This window comes from Onychomys torridus, chromosome 19 (assembly GCF_903995425.1).
Source record: "Onychomys torridus chromosome 19, mOncTor1.1, whole genome shotgun sequence".
Classification (NCBI taxonomy): domain Eukaryota; kingdom Metazoa; phylum Chordata; class Mammalia; order Rodentia; family Cricetidae; genus Onychomys; species Onychomys torridus.
In genome coordinates this window covers 60049598-60067513 of record NC_050461.1, presented here as the reverse complement: position 1 = coordinate 60067513, position 17916 = coordinate 60049598, and the positions used below count along the sequence as shown (strand labels likewise).

The 17916-nt window shown below is 45.8% G+C and overlaps 1 protein-coding gene across 1 annotated transcript in view; it reads right to left on the bottom strand.

Annotated features, from left to right (window-relative positions):
• Positions 1–17916, bottom strand: part of Smoc2 (SPARC related modular calcium binding 2) — a 196558-nt gene that overhangs the window by 2211 nt on the left and 176431 nt on the right. Inside the window, exons 12-14 of the mRNA XM_036168709.1 lie at positions 5988–6090; positions 2779–3053; positions 820–857 (exon numbers count right to left, since the gene is read on the bottom strand). Coding sequence (XP_036024602.1) covers positions 820–857; positions 2779–3053; positions 5988–6090 — 416 coding nt within the window. The remainder of the gene's footprint in view (positions 1–819; positions 858–2778; positions 3054–5987; positions 6091–17916) is intronic.

The window sequence follows — 17916 nt, the reverse complement described above, 5'->3', positions numbered from 1 at the left end:
TTGCTCTCAGACCTGCCCCCTTTGCAAGTGTAAGTGATTTTCGGTGTGGCTGGAAAAGTTAAAACCATAAACATTTACTAAACAAAGGAAAATGAATTACACGTCTTTCCTAATGAAATGGCTTTCAATTCCCTCCAAGGTGTGTGCCGGAGGTCCCTACTTAAAACCCACATCACACAGCAAGCCTCAGCCTGGCCTCAAACAGGTGCAGCCAATGCAAACAGCTAACATACCAGAGTCATAGAGAACACAGTTTGCCTGGCTTTGGGGAAAGAGCCCTGGAAAGTGTCCCCACTTAGGCTGTGGCTGGGATGTGGGGACCACAACTGTGCCCTTTAATTGCACATCTAGAAATGTGGCCTCAGAAACACAAATGTTTATTAACACAGCAGGGAACTGCAAATCTCTTTGGAAGCCCAACTCCTGACTCTTTAGGTCTCCAGCGAGTGGGGTATTTGACAGGCACTGAAGAGTGTCTCCTGTCCCAGCCACCTCCTCAATATATAAGAAAAAACTGCAAACACCAGCAACCTAACCATTTCTGCTGCACAGACTCAGAAACATATCTTTAACAAATTAATTGAAATTTCAAATATATATTTTTTTAAAGAGCAGAATCTTTAAATGGAGGACTGAGCAGGTCAGTGGTTGAAGGCAGAATTTGGCAAAAATATTTCTTTGCTCCAAATGCTCTCACATGGAGCTGCCCCAGCTGAGCTGCCTGGTTTCTCTGAAGATATTATTGCCCCTAAACCTACATGGCCCCAGATTTTTCTTGTAACATATAAGTAAACCAAATATACTCACAGACATACTCACCTGTCGATTAGGCGTACTTTCAGCATTTCCTCTGGGGGCTGGGAGGGGAAAAGATATTATTGCTAGTCAAATACTGATTTTTTTAATGACAAGCTCAACATCATCAGTTGGCAGACTTGGTCAAATGACAGTGTACCCATAGAGACCCTGAGCCTAGATTTGGAAGAATGGGTTTTAAAACCACCACAGAGACACTGTCTAATGACATTCCAACATTAGAAGAATGTCTTGTTTTATCCCAAATCTTAAACATTGGTTCACCAACCACAAAGAGTGGTCTTGCAGAACTTTCCCAGAAAAGCATGGATTCTGAGTCTGAGCTGCACCCACACACACATTCTGTTCTTTTAAATATTTTGGTTCGGTATTAAAATGAGAAAACATTAGCTTTGGCTCATTTTACCAAAATCTCCAGGTGAAATCACAGCTGAGGGATGGGTGCTATTTGTTCTGGGCTTGGAGACGGGGGTCTCCCCTTCCTAGTCCCAGCGGGGCACCCACTCCTGTGGTACACGGAGACTCTTCCTCAGGTGTCCCCTGCCTCACTCTGGTCTCTGCTCAGAGTTCAGCCTCTCACCTGGCCACAGTCTCTACTTGGCCAGGGTCTATGGGGTTCTCCAACCTTCCTTCCTACTTTGTGATGGTCTCTTCTCACTTCTATGGCCTCATTTATTCTTTCCTAGTCATGGATAGTTGCTGTCCCAGTGGACTTGTCTCATGTCTCTTCTCTCTTCCTATTCACTGTTAGCCTCAAGGTAGTATTAGATGACCTATTCCCTAGTGGCCCACAAGTACACACAGGCCAGAACCCCAGATGTTCCTCAGCCCAGATGCTACCTCCAACCACAGAGACTCATGTAAAAGTTTTAGTAGGTGACTTAAAGGCAGCCAGAAAAATGGGACTCCACTTCCTCATAACTGTAGCCTTGCCCATTCCTTTCCAGGACCAAGTAGCCCCTCCCTAGAGCTGCTTCGGAGTCTCCTGATGTCCCATCAATGTCCCCTCCTTGCAGGCCAGCACCTGTAATAGATCTGCTTCCAAACCCTGTTCTGAGTTCATGATTCCCAATAGCCCTTTGTCCTGTGCATATGACCACCTCATTCCAAGAAACATGTTGACCCCAGATGCCCTCCTGAAGACATCTCAACTGTGATCTGCATCATGTGGTTTTCTGGAAGGCAAAATATCTCTCTTTTTGTGTCTGTGTCTCCAGTGCATGCCATAGGTACATTATATAACTAAATTAGGGTCCAGGCTAGGCTTCTGTTATTGAGAGCTGATTCTTGCTAGTTTCTGGGAAGGTAGATCTTTCCTTAAAGACAGCCCTCTGAATTTCTTTTGGCCAAATACTGTAATGCTGTGCTGACTACAACCACATAGCTCAGAGGCACAAAGGGAAAAACTCACCCATGCTCTGCACATGTTCTCCAGCACATTGATGAAACTGGTCATCAAATCATAGAACTAAATGTCAGAACCTTAGGATCCATCTGTCCTGGGATTCCTCTACTCCTGCTACATCTAGTGACTTAATCCAGGCCCCACAGAGAGACATGTCCAACTGATAAGCCAGCTAAATGCACTGGGACAACTCATCTCCTAGAGGTGATGATTTCACTACCTCTGACCTGGCCTGAATGGTCCAGTGGAGTCTGTGGACTATGCTAGCTGGTTATTGCCAATGATTCTGAAATCAGGAGCTGAGGCATGTGTGAACAGTTAGTCACTGTGATTAGAACAATAACCGATTTGGCTTCAGAGGTACACTCAATTCATGTTCCTGAGGCTTGCTGCTCTCCTGACTACCTGTGATCATTTCTACATGGGTGACAACAACCAATGGCGTATCATATTTCTCCTATACAACAAATCATAAGGCAACCTGTCAAACCCAGGAAGTAACCCCATAGACATGAACCCCCAAAATGATCATGTCAGAGTAGTGAAGCAAGGCTTACTGTGGCGCTTCCTGGTGTTGGCTTTACCCTCCTCTCTGGTGACACCCAAGCAACCCATCAGCTCCTGCACAGTAATGGACTTGTCATTGTTCACATCACAGTATTCCACAAACTTCTTCACACACTTTTTGGGCTTGGATTTCTTTCGAAGGAACCTCTTAAAGGGCTTGATTTCCTTCTTGCCAATATCTCCACTAGCATTCTTATCCAGCAGCTTGAAGTACCAATGCACGACCCTCTCCTCTAGGGTGTGACTGGGGTCTGGCTCTGACAGCCTACAAAGGAAAGGATTATGTTAGGCAGAAGTCTGAAGCTGCTGTACCCCATGACTCCGGCTCTCTCCCACCATGTCTATGCCTGTCCCAGCTCAGCACCTGATACAGTCACTTTCAAATACAAGACGGGAAAGTCATCTGTAATGGCTCAGCCAGTGTGTTCAGAACTAAGGACACCACAGTGGGCACTGTAGTTATTCAATTGGTTGAGGTCTTGAAACTAAAGGTCACTGTCCTGAGACCTGGGTTCCCTTAGGCCAACAGGTGGGCTTAGTCACCAGCATCCACCAAGGGTATCTAGAACCCCAGAGTTTCTACCTTAATGCAATCATTTTTCTACTGTATATATAAGATATACTTGAATAGATAAGGCTAGTGGAAGGTGACATCAAAATTCTTAAAGTTGTAACTAGACGGCTTTCTTTGGATATTTTTAATTTTTTTTTTCTTTTCTTTCTTTCTTTCTTTATTTTTTGGTTTTTCGAGACAGGCTTTCTCTGTGTAGCTTTGCACCTTTCCTGGAACTCACTTGGTAGCCCAGGCTGGCCTCAAACTCACAGAGATCCGCCTGGCTCTGCCTCCCAAGTGCTGGGATTAAAGGCATGCGCCACCACTGCCCAGCTCTTTGGATATTTTTTAAAGCTGGACATTCTAAAAGGCAGGTAAATCAGGCTGTGAGTCAGACCTTGAAGCTGTGCGGTGATAACATGTACCTCTCAGCTGAGGTGAAGGACCTGTGCCATCACCTCTTTGGGCTCTGTGGACTCCACTGTCCACTGGTTTGGATGACCTTTTCTCCATGAGAGTGCAGGCACAGAAAGCAGATACCAACAGTTTGCAGGGACTGGGCTCCCTGGCACTATCCTGGGTCAGACACTTGGAGGGCATGTCAGTCATTTTCACAGTATGAAATATAAAGTTGAAATTTAGGTGACTGTGGTGATATTTTATTTGTGGCGAAATGTGATATTTTATTTGTATGTTAATAAATAAAGTTTGCCTGGAGATCACAGGTCATAGCCAACCATAAACAGAAGTCAGGCAGCAGTAGCACATGCCCTTAATCAGATCACATGGCAGGCAGAGTCTCTGTGTGTTCAAGGACACAGCCAAGTTGGTGACACACACCTTTAATCCCAGTACCAACCATAGAGACCTGGAGGACTCTATAGACAGGCAGTGATGAGGAAGTCAGGTGACTGGGTTAAGAGCCAATGAGAAGGCTGAACAGCAAAGCAATAAAGGTGCATGTTAGACAGGATTAGGTGCTCTTGGGAAGCTACTGCGATGTGGTGAACTCAGGTTAGTTCTGATCTCTATGGCTTTCACCCCTGTATTTGGCTCTGTGTTTCTTATTTAATAAGACTGTTTAGAAATTCGTCTACAATTGTCATCCAACGTGGGGCTTGAACCCACAACCCTAAGATTAAGAGTCTCATGCTCTAAAAATGGGATTTAATTGCACAATTACTGTGTTATGATCTTTTACATACTGAAGCTGCCTTATAGAGGTGTAGAACTGTGGCTGGGAGTCTTTATGAGTTTTGAGGAAACTATTGACGTTACATATTTAATTGATTCTGAAGGGCTGTATTGTAGCATGAAGGACTCATTTAAATAAAACAAGGTTCTGAATAAAGCATTAATTTTGTTTTGTTTTGTTTTTTGTTTTTGTTTTTTGAGACAGGGTTTCTCTGTGTAGCTTTGCTGCCGTTCCTGGAACTCACTCTGTAGCCCAGGCTGGCCTCGAACTCCCAGAGATCTGCCTGGCTCTGCCTCCCCAGTGCTGGGATTAAAGGGGTGTGCCACCACCACTCGGCAGAATCAAGCATTAATTTTATTTTTTTTTAAAAAAAAAAGAGTCTCATGCTCTACCGACTGAGCTAGCGGGAAGTTTTAATTAATATAAGCTTCTGAGTGATTATTTTATAAGAAGCTGTGGGATCCGTGGGGTTGGGCAGGACTGGAGAAAACTTCAGCTCCAGGTGACTTCTTTTGCTTTAGCTTATTATGCAATTGTGACATTTAACCTTGGTATTGACTTCTCCCCTTACTCCCTCTTCAGCAAAAGAACTGCAAGATAAAGGGCCTTTTGCTAAGCAGATTTCATGTATGAGGCAGCCAGGAGCTCGCTGTGAGGGTGGGATAAAAACCAGCATTTTCAGGAAGACAAAAACACTGCAATAAAATCTCTTAAAACTACCACAAGAGCTTATGAACACATGGGTTTGAATTAAGTGCTGTAGTGCCATAGCTGTTCACCTGCAGAATTCTGTCACCCTGTATGAGGCAGAGGGGGCACAGGCACCATGAGTTCTGACATGATATAAAACTGAAGCCTTGGTGTATCTATAGTGTGCACAAGGAAAGCATCTATCTCTAGGGCAGAGCTGTATTGGTGGGACCAGTGCCCCTGAGTTGTACACTTAAAAATGGATAAGAAGATAAGCCTCATGTGCCATGTAGGATTCAACAATAAATAAGTCACAGCACTCAAGAGGCAGAGACAGGCAGATCTCTGAGTCTGAGGCCAGCCTAGTCTACAGAGTGAATTCCAGGACATCCAAGGCTACACAGAGAAACCCTGTCTTGAAAACAAAATAAAAAAATTTTTTTTTTAGTTGCAGAATTCCAAAGTATTTCAAACCTAATAGGTAACTCTCAGACTCAATTTCAACCTATATATCCACCCCAAGCAAGTGCATTCATTGTCTCAGCCCTGCCTGGACCCTAGGAGCCCCTGAAAATGAAGAGTAGGGGCTGTTCCCAAGTGCCTTCCTGGTCTAGAGGGCTCCTTTCTTCTAGACCTAACTATATCCTAGTGAATTGCCTGGTCTTGCTTGGCCACTGGCCAGGAATCCTTTAGCTTTCCACTTCTCTTCCAATTTCTGGGCTTCTGGCCAGCATATTGCTCTGTAGCGAGACACAGCATACCTGCCAGAGGAGGAAGAGGGGTCAGAAACAGCATGAACCATGTCTGTAGAGAGTGCATCCAGGACACTTGTCAGAAACTCGTGCTTTTTGGCACCAGGACAACCTAAAAAAAATGCACATTTTTTTCCCTCTGTTAGTGGAATTCATAAAGTATAACAGATTTTTTTCAGTGCAACAAAAAAAGATGTAGTATTTAAAACTTAGTATGTTTGACTGCTTCACTTGAATGTGGAGCTGACACTCGGTATAGGACACCTTGTATGAGATGGTACCACTGGCACTCCTCTGCAAATGTAAGCACTTGGTCATTCATAGTATGGAGCTTGACTCACAGCAACTATTAACCATGTCATCTAGCATTTGTTGAATTATGACATGAGACTAAGATTCTCAGGCTTTGGCCCCTGGTTGGTCTTCAAAGCCACAATGCAAGGCATGTACGGGTATCCCTTTGTTACATGAGACACTTGAAAACATCAGGAGACACCAAGTTCTCCCACTGGGATCCCCATAGGGAGATCTAACCCAAGGTAGTGAGTCCAGAAGCTGCCAGTCACCACCATATGAGGAAAATGTCTGATTGCCTCCTGAGGGGCAGATCCACTCCTGAATGTATCAAGTTGGATCAAGAGAGTTCACACCCTTGAGCCCCAGATCTGATTGTGTAGGATTACTGGGCTCAGGAGTAAATCACTAATTCCTCTGTCTAAAGCTCAATTTTCCACAGAGCATTTTACATGCATGGTAGCTCTTCTTCACCTACTTCCCTTTACTCAGCCCCACTTGGGGTTACCTGGACTCTTCTCTATCAAGTCTGAGATACTTTCTCTACCCTGAGTTGTGGCAGCTACTCAGAGAGACTAGCATGCTGGAGTGCTTAAAGACACTCTGGTCTCATGGTTTACTTTTGGACACCTGGGTTTTTGTTACTATGATTCAAGTCAAGGCTAGCTGCGGATGGCAAGGATCTATGTAGGTCTGTTTTGACTTATTAAACATTGTAGCAGAAAACAGATGTGAGTCTTTCATAGAGTGTGTGGAACTTGAGACTAGAAAAGACTGTGTATCTCTTCTGTGCTCAATTAAAAGAATGTATTGTGGATCTACAGCAAAAGCCACTGGGCGAAGGTCTCTGAGAAAATGCCCTGTATCCCCTGAGGCATTCCCCAGGAAGGAAACAGAAGCCTGGGGTAGTTGAGGTTGTGGGTAGAAGCCATCCCTTCTGGACAACTAGAGATGACACAGGCCTTGATGGTGTGGAAACAGAGGACAGAAAGATGTAACAGGCCCATCTGACGATGCTTCCTAAGCACCAGGCTTACACCCAGCTGATCCAAGATAACTACAAGGAAGAAGACATCCTGATGGAGCATAGTGGACCTGTGTAAAACCATGGGTTGCTCCCATGAGCTCCTATTGCTTATTCTCAAAAGATTTGAAGGGTAATATGGAGAAGGTAGCCACTGGTCACATCTGCTCAGAGAATGTCCACTGAGGACCTGTGGAGAAGCAGGGTTCTGGTCACAGTCAACTCAAGCAAGGTCCTTGCTTGGGATGGATGTCTGGGTATGAAGTCCTTATTTCATTTTGCCAGAGGTAACTGAGTGCCATTTACTTTAGACTCTGACACCTATGGATGTTACACTTTTAGGGCTATCAACAAATGGAAAAGGAACACTGTGTCATCTCCAAAGAGGGGAGAATAAAGGAGAATTGATGGGACCGGTCTAAATGAGGACTCTGGAAGCCACTCAAAGGCAGTCTGGGTTGGGAGAGTGAAGGGAGTGTCTACTGAATATGGATGTTCCCACATAATAGTGGAGATGTGAGAAAGAGACCCAGAGTTAGGGCCAGAGCTGTCTGAAGGCCATGCCTGATACCACCCAGGTTTGCACTGCCTTCATCACCAAGCACCTTGAGCTGACTTACTCCATAACAGAATCTGGGAGCTCTTTATCCCCACTAGAGAGCCCAGGGCAACATTGCCTCTGTGATACATGGACTGTAGCGTACAAGTATTTCCAAGGGCCAAGACAAACAGATGTGAGACGGAACTGGTGGTCAGAAGAGAAAGCTAAAACAACTCATTGCTCTTGAAGGTGATTCCTTCAAGATAGGTATATGAAATGTAGCTGCATCATGGTGCTAAAAATGTGTCACTAGGGAGATGCAGTGTGGCAAACATCCAAGAGGCTGGTCTGGCTTAAGGTAAATGGGCAGATATCATTTCCCATCCCTACAATCTTAACCTGTTCATCTAGCTCATGAACAGTGAACTCTGGGGTCCCTCTACAACATTAGGTCTCCATCCAGACACAGGCTGACAGGAAAGGTTAGATTCAGTGGATAATGTTTGATGTCTCCAATTTCTCCTCTTGACCAGCTGCCTGTCTTGGGGATGGATGGCTTCCAGGAATGCTGGTGTTCCAGGGTGAGTGTCAGGATTAGGCATGCAGGTCTTGATGTAACAGGGAAGTCACTGTACTTAGAGATAGTTCTGCTAGGAGGATGTTCTCCAAGCAAATGCAGAATTGACTTCAGAAGTCACTTCTCCAGAACAGCTCATAGTCAATGCCTTAAAAAAATTGCTTGTTTATTTAATCTTTCAAAAATAAATGTGTTCTCTACTCTCTATGAAACACTCTCATTTGAAAAAAACAGACTTCTTTTATTTAAAAACTACTGATTTCAGTAATTTTGCTTATGCTTATGATTTTTTTCCAGCATAAATTTATACATGTTCATGATGACTCCCTTGATTGCAGGGCAATCCTCCTCTACAGATCATCACAATGAATTTATACTTTCTCCCAGTGACCTACATAGCACGCCTAGCTACCGCAAGGAAACCACACACAGAGACAATATAGGCAAAGAACAGTTTATAGAGAGAAGAGGTTGTGTGATCCTATCCTGGGTCCATACTCATGCTGGCTAGACACAACAAAGGTGTTAATGTCATAGCAACAAAACACTGTGAGATTGAGGCCCGCCATTGGGATAAGAACCCAGGCCTTGAGCTGTTCAATGTCAGAGACCTCATGAGTGTAATGTAGTGTGGGATATTTGTACACTGTGTGAAATATTGTATTGCTGTGACTGGTGTACTAATAATCTGAACAGCCAATAGCTAGGCAAGAGGTATAGGTGGGACTTCTGGGCAGAGAGAAACAGGGAAGAAGAATGTAGGCATGCATAAAATACCACTGAGAGGCAGAACAAATCAGACACAGAATGGGAGAGAGGCAAAAGCCATGTGGTAGAATGCAGATTAATTAAAAGTATGGGTTAATTTAGTTATGAAAGCTACTAGAAAAAAGCCTAAGCTAATAATTAATAAGTCTCCAAGTCATTATTGTGGGGCTGGTTATCTAAAGATAATCTGACGAGAATGTTTGTTACACTTTGGTGTGCTTATGTCAGCCTGGGATAGTCAGACAGACGTAGGCATGTATTCAGCAGAACATTTACATTCTGAACACAATTCCTAGTCTCAGTTATTATGGGATGAGCACCAATGTGGTTTGTTCCTCTGATGAAGATTTCCTTCCTATTCTGTACAATACAACACCATTAGCCACGGCATCCCCACCATGAATCCCACACCACCATGAGCCTCGAATGAGCCTCTTCTAACCTTCATTAGTGAGTGGCTGGGGATTTCTTGTTGCATTTAGAAAATCAGATCCAACTGTGTGTTTGGATTTTTCTACCTTAGAAATCTTGACAAGGATGGACTGCTGATAGAAGCCATCCACAGTTTCCTCACTGCAGATGAACAAGACGCTTCCATCCTGCCATGGTTCCCGCAGATCCTGCCGTGGAGAACTCAACGACAGAGACTCGGGCCTTCCTTGCAGAGTAGGAGCTGAGATGTTCTCACAGTCTATGATAACCTAATCAGACTACTGAATGAAAGGGCTTAGGAAGGAAATCTGAGTGGCAGAAAGGAACAAGCCAGCTTCCTACACTTTCTATAAGAACACTTCCATGGCAGGAGTAGAGAGAAAGAATATGCCGGTAGACCATGCACTGAGGATGAGAATTCCACCTTAACACTCGGGGGCCCAGTGCCTGTGAATCTGCTCTCAGACTCAGCTGCTCACTTGGTGGTGTGTCTGCTCAGTGAAGGTCAGAACAATGTCTCATTTCCTGATGACTCCTGGGTTCCCCAGGGCTGCAGCAAGGGGAGTGTTGTTAATGTAAAAGGTGCTATTTGGCTGCAGGGATTCCTTCCTGTGGAAACACACCAGATGGTCTTTATATTGTGATCTCAAGCAAACTGAAATTTCCCAGGTGACAGCTGGCCTATTTAATTAAATCTTTGGAGCCCAGAGTTCAGGCAGCCCATGGACCGGAGCAGCCCCAATGCTCTGACAACCATGTGTAGAGCCTCAAAGCTGCCTTGTACTGTGGAGGGCCAATCACAAAAGGGTCAGGGCAGGGCTGCTCCAGAAGGCTGACCATCTTGGTTATTTGTGTTAAGGAAGAATCACAAGCAGACAGTGGAGACAAGGTGCACATGTCAGAGAATATGATGTCAAGACCAGAGATGAACCTTGGTGATGGAGTAAACACATCCTGGTGGCCAGAAGGGACAAAATCAAGCACTGTGCACAAATACATGGGAGGCAGCAAAGTGGGACACACCGTGTTAGCCACCCAAGGCCATCCTTTCAAAGCAGCAGAGCTCCAAGATTACGTTTACCAAGGAAGAAGAGTTTTTAAAAAAGACATGGCCAGCATCTCCTCATCCTCTGGCCATGTGTAAGGGTGAATCCTCCATCCTGGGTCTTTTCTGGCCTATACACTCAGATATAATAGCATATACCCACATCTGGTCTTGAGGTATAAGATGCACTGGAGGTCAGCTCCAGCAGCAAGCACCTGGATGGGGGCCAGTGCTGGTGGGACCGCAAGAGGTTTTTGTTTTAACCAAGGCCTCCACTCATCTCTCTTCACCCTATGGAAACTTTGTGAAACAAACCACTCTGAGCAAAGAATGGATATAGGAAAAGAGATATGATACAAAAGAAAGAATAATTCATACTGGCTAAATGCTGCTGCCTTTGCAAACAGTCTCTCTCTGAATTCCACCTGAATATCTCCTCCAGACTCTCCCTGGCCCTACTCCACTCTCCTTTACCTAGACTGTTGTGAGCAGCTGCCGGGTCCATTCTGAATGAAATGTTGTTACCTCATGCTTCCATGCTGATTTATATTTATGGGCTATGTTACTAACCAGAAGGACATCCTATACCCCTAGAGTTTTATTTGAGAAGCAGCCACTGAATGGGGAAATTGGAAGCTACTGTATTCCTTTCAATAACACTTACATCATTACCAGGCCCTCTGTTTCCTCGGTTAAGATGTGGCACAGCCTGCAGGATCCTGGCACATGGGCCTCACGTCTACTTCACACGCTGTCCTGGTAGGTTGGCCACGGCGTGTGGTGGGACCTGGGTGACCTACTCCAGACAAGCACTGCTGACTGTGAGCGGCAGAGACCTGATACTCTGTGTGCAGAGCAAATTCTCAGTCTGATTCTGTGCCTGGCTTGGATCACCCTGACCAGTGTTGGTGTCACCAGGCTCTGTGCTCTCATCCCCTTGTCAGAGCATCATGGGAGCAGCACCAGTCACGAGCTCTGGTGACGATTGCCCTCCCTTCTGTACTACTGCATGGTGGCCAGGTGTGTCCTCCGTCTCTGTTGCTTTAAACTGCAGTGATGGCGCAGAGGCCTGGTGAGCTCAGACAATGGATGGGCCTGACAGAATGTTGAGAGTCTGGGCTGGTCTGACAACAGGACTCCCTTCGTGACAACCTCAGTTTTAGGATGAGCGCCCTGAGGCCCTCTTTCTTTCCTTTCATAGCCACAAATGACAGCAGGAGAGCATCACAGACAATGAGGACAAACCTACACAGGGACTGACAAGCTTGGGGACAACGTGGCTGAACTTTTCCAGTATTGTGTCTGCTCAGGTTCTGAAACAGACCAGGCACAAAGTGCAGCCAAGGCACCTGATCCCAGGCTTCCCTCATCAGCTCATGGCCCCCAAGCAGCAGCATTCAGAACTCAGTCATTCCCTGAAGTAAGTGAAGCAACCCATAACCTGTTTGTTAGCTCTGAGTCATTGACCTCCTAATGGAGGGGTGAGTTAGAGATGGGGTGTATACCTGTAAGATGAGGACTGGGAGAGTGGACAGCTGTGATTGGCCTGCATAGGTTTCAGATGGTGGAGACATGGACATACTGCCTGCATGGGTTCCAGGTGGTAGAGAGATGTATATACTACCTACATGGGTTCTGGGTGGTAGGGGCATGCACATACTGCCTGCATAGGTTCTGGGTGGTAGGGGCATGCACATACTGCCTGCATGGGTTCCAGGTGGTAGGGAGATGTACATACCGCCTGCATGGGTTCCAGGTGGTAGGGAGATGTACATACTGCCTGCATGGGTTCCAGGTGGTAGGGAGATGTACATACTGCCTGCATGGGTTCCAGGTGGTAGGGAGATGTACATACTGCCTGCATGGGTTCCAGGTGGTAGGGAGATGTACATACTGCCTGCATGGGTTCTAGGTGGTGGTGACATACACATACTGTGTGGGTTCTGGGCCCGGCTACCATTTCAAAGAAAACTGGATTCTCAAGACAGTGCATACATAAAACCTCATAGTAAGTCAACTGAGCATTTGCTACCAACCTGGAGAACACACTATTTACTTTTAATATGTAAAGAATGAAGACTGAAAAATAAAACTACAAAAGCAAATGCCAAGGTAAAAGACCCAGAATCCTAAGGGCAACAAGATGTGGCTGAGCATAACTTTCAGTGCATGATAGTCCTGCTGCGCCACGTGACCTCCAGCTCACCATTCTGTCCTGATCTCCATGTTCCTTGCAGAACACAAGCATAGTATAAGCTAGGAATTCTCTGGACTCACAGTCAGCTCAGCATCCCCCTAGTCCTCAGCAGCTGAGGAGCTGGCCCAGGTCACTCCACGCAGGTCTCAGAGCTCCTCTCCACCCGGGTTTCCACATCATCCTCACAATGCATCAGAATGATTGTTTTTTTAATACATCTTATCTCCAACTCTTATAGGAAAAAAAAAAAAACCAACACAAATTCCTCAATAGGGCAAGGTCTGAGTCCAGAAGCTTCTGGCCTTAAGTGTCTGTCTGAGCACTGTGTAGGACCTCTGTCTGTTGCAGACTCTCCACTGACTCTTTTTCACTTTGATAGTTAAAAGATCACTTTGAGCATACGAGCTTGTGTGGAAACAGAGGAGTGGTAGAAATCCGAGCATGCTCCTCCTGGGTGCTTCTGAGAAGGACTCAGAGCACACTTGTTCAGCATATGCTAAGACTGGCTTCCTGGAATGTCCACTTCATGCCTGGACTTTGACAGCTTCCTACAGCTACCCTGCCCACAGAGGAGGCAGAAACAGTCCTCTCTGGAGGACACACGAGTGCTTCCTGGAATTGTCCCATCTGCAGCTACAGGCACCAGCTGTTAAAGTGTCCACTTCTCCCTTTGTGGAGGAGGCTGTGGAGGTGTCAGTATGAGAGTCAAAACCACAGGGAAGGGAAGGGGGTGTAGTTCAGGTTCTTGCTGATTCTCTGGACACAAAACGACTCTACTTCTACTGACTTAGAAGAAGGCTAGATGGCCTTCCAGATGCCATGCACCAAGGATGACAGGGCTGGTACATTCTAGGAAACCAGACTGTGCAAGAAAAGTTGGTGTCTCAAGAATGAAGAGTGATACCAACAGACAACATGTCATGGCCAGACCAGAGGAAGTGGCAGTGATGGAGCTGTGGGTGTCTCTGTGTCCTTGGTGTCTGCTTTATCCCTCTCATTACTTCAGAAAGAGCTCAGTTAGAACAATTACAGAGATAAAATTCCTGTTGCATTGAATGCGCATCTTGCCTTGCCTCCCAGCTTCCCCTTGCCTTGGGGAAGGTGGAAAGTAGTTGCTATCTAACAAGATAGTGTTAAGTGGCACTGAGCCTCTGTGCTGAGCACCACAGAGTGTGCCCCAGAGGTGTCCTGACATGACAGGCACCACAGGACCCTCAAGTTTTGAGCTCCTCTTTGACCTGATGACAAGACATCAGAGTGAGAACTGAGAACAGCATGAACTGTCATCTGGGGACAAAGGGGTCCCACAGGCTCAAGAAGCTGCTTAGATAGGGAGGAGCAAGAGAAAATGGTAGAGTCCAGATAGACTCCAGCAGGAGCGCACGCTCAATCATCTCAGGAATTTCTGAAAGCCAATTAACACCCAAGGGCTAGCCACTTCACCCTTTATCAGGGAAAAGGACTCCGTTTCACTGCACAGTGGACGCATCAGAAGAGAACTAGAAAAAAATTTAAATCATATTCTTAGAAAAAAATTCTAGAAATTTGTATGCCTTGCTATTATTCATTACAAACCATGTTTCCTTCCAATTTTTGTCTACAGGAGTGTCCCTGTTGCCTGTCACAGGCGTATGCAGGTGGGTACCATGGTCTTGGTCTATTGAAAGAATATAACCCAGTGTCTGTCACCAGTGGGGCCTTTTCTTATCTCTTCCGGTTGTGGATATAACCCCCAGATACCTGGTCAACATCACCTCAGGAAGCAGGGTGTGGCCTGTCTCCACCCTTACACCTTCTCCTGCAGGTGGCTGTCACCTCCCAATGCCTGTGCCTCCCCTCTGGGGGATGAGCTGAGCTGCTCTTATCATAATGAATCTGGACAAAAGCCTCTAAGAATTTTACCCGAGCATATGCAGGGGAGATTTTAACCAACACCAGCCTCCATTCTCCCAGATTTCCCAATTGTTGTTGTTGTTGTTTGTTTGTTTTTTTGGGGGGGGTTATTGTTGTCATTTTGTTTTGTTCGTTTGTTTGTTTGTTGCCTAAGGGCATGGATGGTGGGGCAATGAAGCTATGATCTTGGTGTCCAGGTCCCAGCTCCTAGAAAGCAAAAGTGGTTCTCCCACACCTTGTACCCTCAGAGCTCTCTCCCTCTCTCTCCTTCTTACACACACACACACACACACACACACACACACACACACACACACTGTTAAAAAGGAACAACTCACACAAAGAGAAGGAGTGACATTCTAACCGACTCTAGATTCAAAACACAGGGACACTGAGGTGGAAACCTTGATGTCAGAATGCCAAAAAAAAAAAAAAAAAAAGTTCAGTAGGGGTGGACAGAAAGACATCCGACAAAAACTAACAGCGTCTGAGTGGCTTCTCTCAGTGATAGCAGCCGGCGTGACAAGCTAATGGTGTCACCGCACTTCACAGCTGGACAGCCTGGGACATGTGATACCCGAAGGCTGTCACAACCCCCTGGAACCTGAATCATTCCAGAAATGAGACCAACTCAGGAGCCGTCAGAGGAAGCTAAATGAGATTAGTCAGAATAGTTGGGGCTGGGGCTAATGATAGAAAGACTAAAAGCAAAGAGAACGGACTGGGTGATAGATAGCTCAGTCAGTAAACGGGTTGCCTTAAGAACCTGAGGCTGAGTTGCTCTCCAGAACCCATGTAACAAAGCCAGGTGTGGCTGGTGGCACACACTTGTAATCTTAGGGCTGGGGAGGTGGAGACAGGTGAATCTCTAAGGCTGGGTGGCCAGGAAGCCTAGTCAAATAGGTGAACTTTGAACCAATGAGAGATTGTGACTCAAAAATCAAGGTGGATGGCTCCTGAGAAGTGAAATCATGCACCTGCCTGGTGATGCAGGGCCCTCAGCAACATCTCTGGCCAGTCCAGTCTGCCTAAGCCGTCTACTTGGATTCTGTGAACAGATGTATTGCAGGGAGATTTTTAACTTGGCTGTGGTTGAGTCTTAGCAAATTCAGATTAGTTCTGGGAAGAGCCTAAATGGATAAAATGAACTAAGGCCAGAGGGCAAGCTGGTCGTCTCTTCCGACTGGGTTATTCTAGATAAATGGCCTTAATAAAGAGGCAGGAAATGTTTGTAATAGAATAAAGATTGTTTAGCAACAGTTAAACATATTTGGTGGTGTCAGAGGACAGTGCGTTCTCGTAAGTTTTGGGAGCTGCTTCTGAAATTCTGCTTACGTTATGAATTTGTCTGGATGATGCCTCTTCCGGGACCTGATAGTGACTTACACTTCATTCTGCCTCATTTTTTTGTAAACACTACTCTCTAAGCATTGGGGTCAAGTAGCTTCTCACATAACTGGTGATGTACCTGCCTCAGCAGAAGTAATAAACACAATTCTTCTAAACAACTATGGCTGGTGGAACACTGGGTTGAACAGCTGGCCCAGAGTTCCGGACTCTTCGGGTTCTCTGCTGAGTACTCCTCCTGTTAGTCACTTAACACTGGGCCCTAGGCTACTTGGGAAAATCCATTGGTAGCTTGTGAATGAGGTATTTATTATATTAAAGTGTTGGGTAACAAGAAATCAAATCAAAGCCAGTAGATCTTTAGAATATTTAGGTGTTTTTCAAAAGCTGACCATTTTTTAACACTTCCCTGTTGGTGTACATCAGTACTCCTGGTTTGGCATCCATTGTGATGGGAAATGTGTTTGAATTCTGCTACTGTCTGCAGCCCCATCCAGTGATCTGGGCTGGGCCTGCTGCAGGATGATGTTTACTGGAGGAGGAGGACTTGTTCCTTGTTGTCTGCCTGCTCTCGCTAGTGTCCTACCAAGATAGTATGATTCCTACCCTGCCAGGTAACCTTCCCTGCCCTCTCAGACCCTCTGCCGCTGATTCCATCATGGCACTGCTTCTGTGGATGGCATGTAGGTGAATCACTGGTGTGTTACCACTAATCACAGGTAGTTGCTTAGCTATCCACACAAGGCTGTGTTTCCATACTTCAGGATGATGCTCGAGGTAGTGACAGCAGACAGTAAACTGAAGAGGCCCTTCAAAGCATAGGACACTGTCAAGTGCCCAGTCCCTGCAGTGAAGCTGGAGCTGCTGCTTATAAAGCACATACTAGGAGCAGGGTGGGCTGAACATGGCCCTCTTTCTAAGATGAGGTCTATGGGTAGGTTGATAAGCCTCAGACTCTTCTGTTACTAGTAGCCACCACAAACCTGGTAGCCAGGAGGAGGGAGTCTCCCAGGGGCTTGTCTGGGCAGAAGTTGGGGCAGAAACCATGTCCCCCTAATTTATGAGAACAGTAAATGGTCTGTTGACCGGATGCCATGAGTGCTCACTCTGGTGCCCCGCCCCTTCCAAACCACTCCCAGTCCTATGCATTCGGCCTGCTTAAAATCCTTTGGGGGAAGGAAGCTCCTTATGTTCACCAAGTAACAGAGAAAACGTTACCATTCTCTCATGACCCCGTGACTGTCAGGGCAAATGCAATCTCTGGCTACAGGCTAGTGGGAAAACTATTATTTCTCCTGCAGGCTAGTGGGGAAACATCTCTTTCTGTATCTTGTCTATTCTTACATTACCATGAATACTTCATAATCTTCCCCCAAATCTCAAATTTCTCCTCATTCTCTGAAAAACCAGAAAATAACCGAGTGTACTATTCTAAAAAAAGATTTCAGTAGGACTTCTTTTCAAGTAGTACACAGCATCCCTCCTTTATTCTTGCCCACCATTTGCCTTCAGCCCCATGTTCGTGTCTTATAATTCAGCCCTAAAAATGTAAAAGGAGGAGGAGGAGGAGGAGGAGGAGGAGGAGGAGGAGGAGGAGGAGGAGGAAAAAAGAAAGGAAGGAAGGAAGGAAGGAAGGAAGGAAGGGAGGAAGAAAGAAAGAAGAACTAAACAGAACGTTTGTTCTCCGTTCTCCCCAGTGTCCAGGAGGCTCTTTTCTGTAACACATCTGTGAGATGACATCCATAATGTCCCCACAGACATGGTTCTCATACTGCACCTCTGCCCAACCACTGCGCTTCTCCATTCCTGCCTCCTTTTCC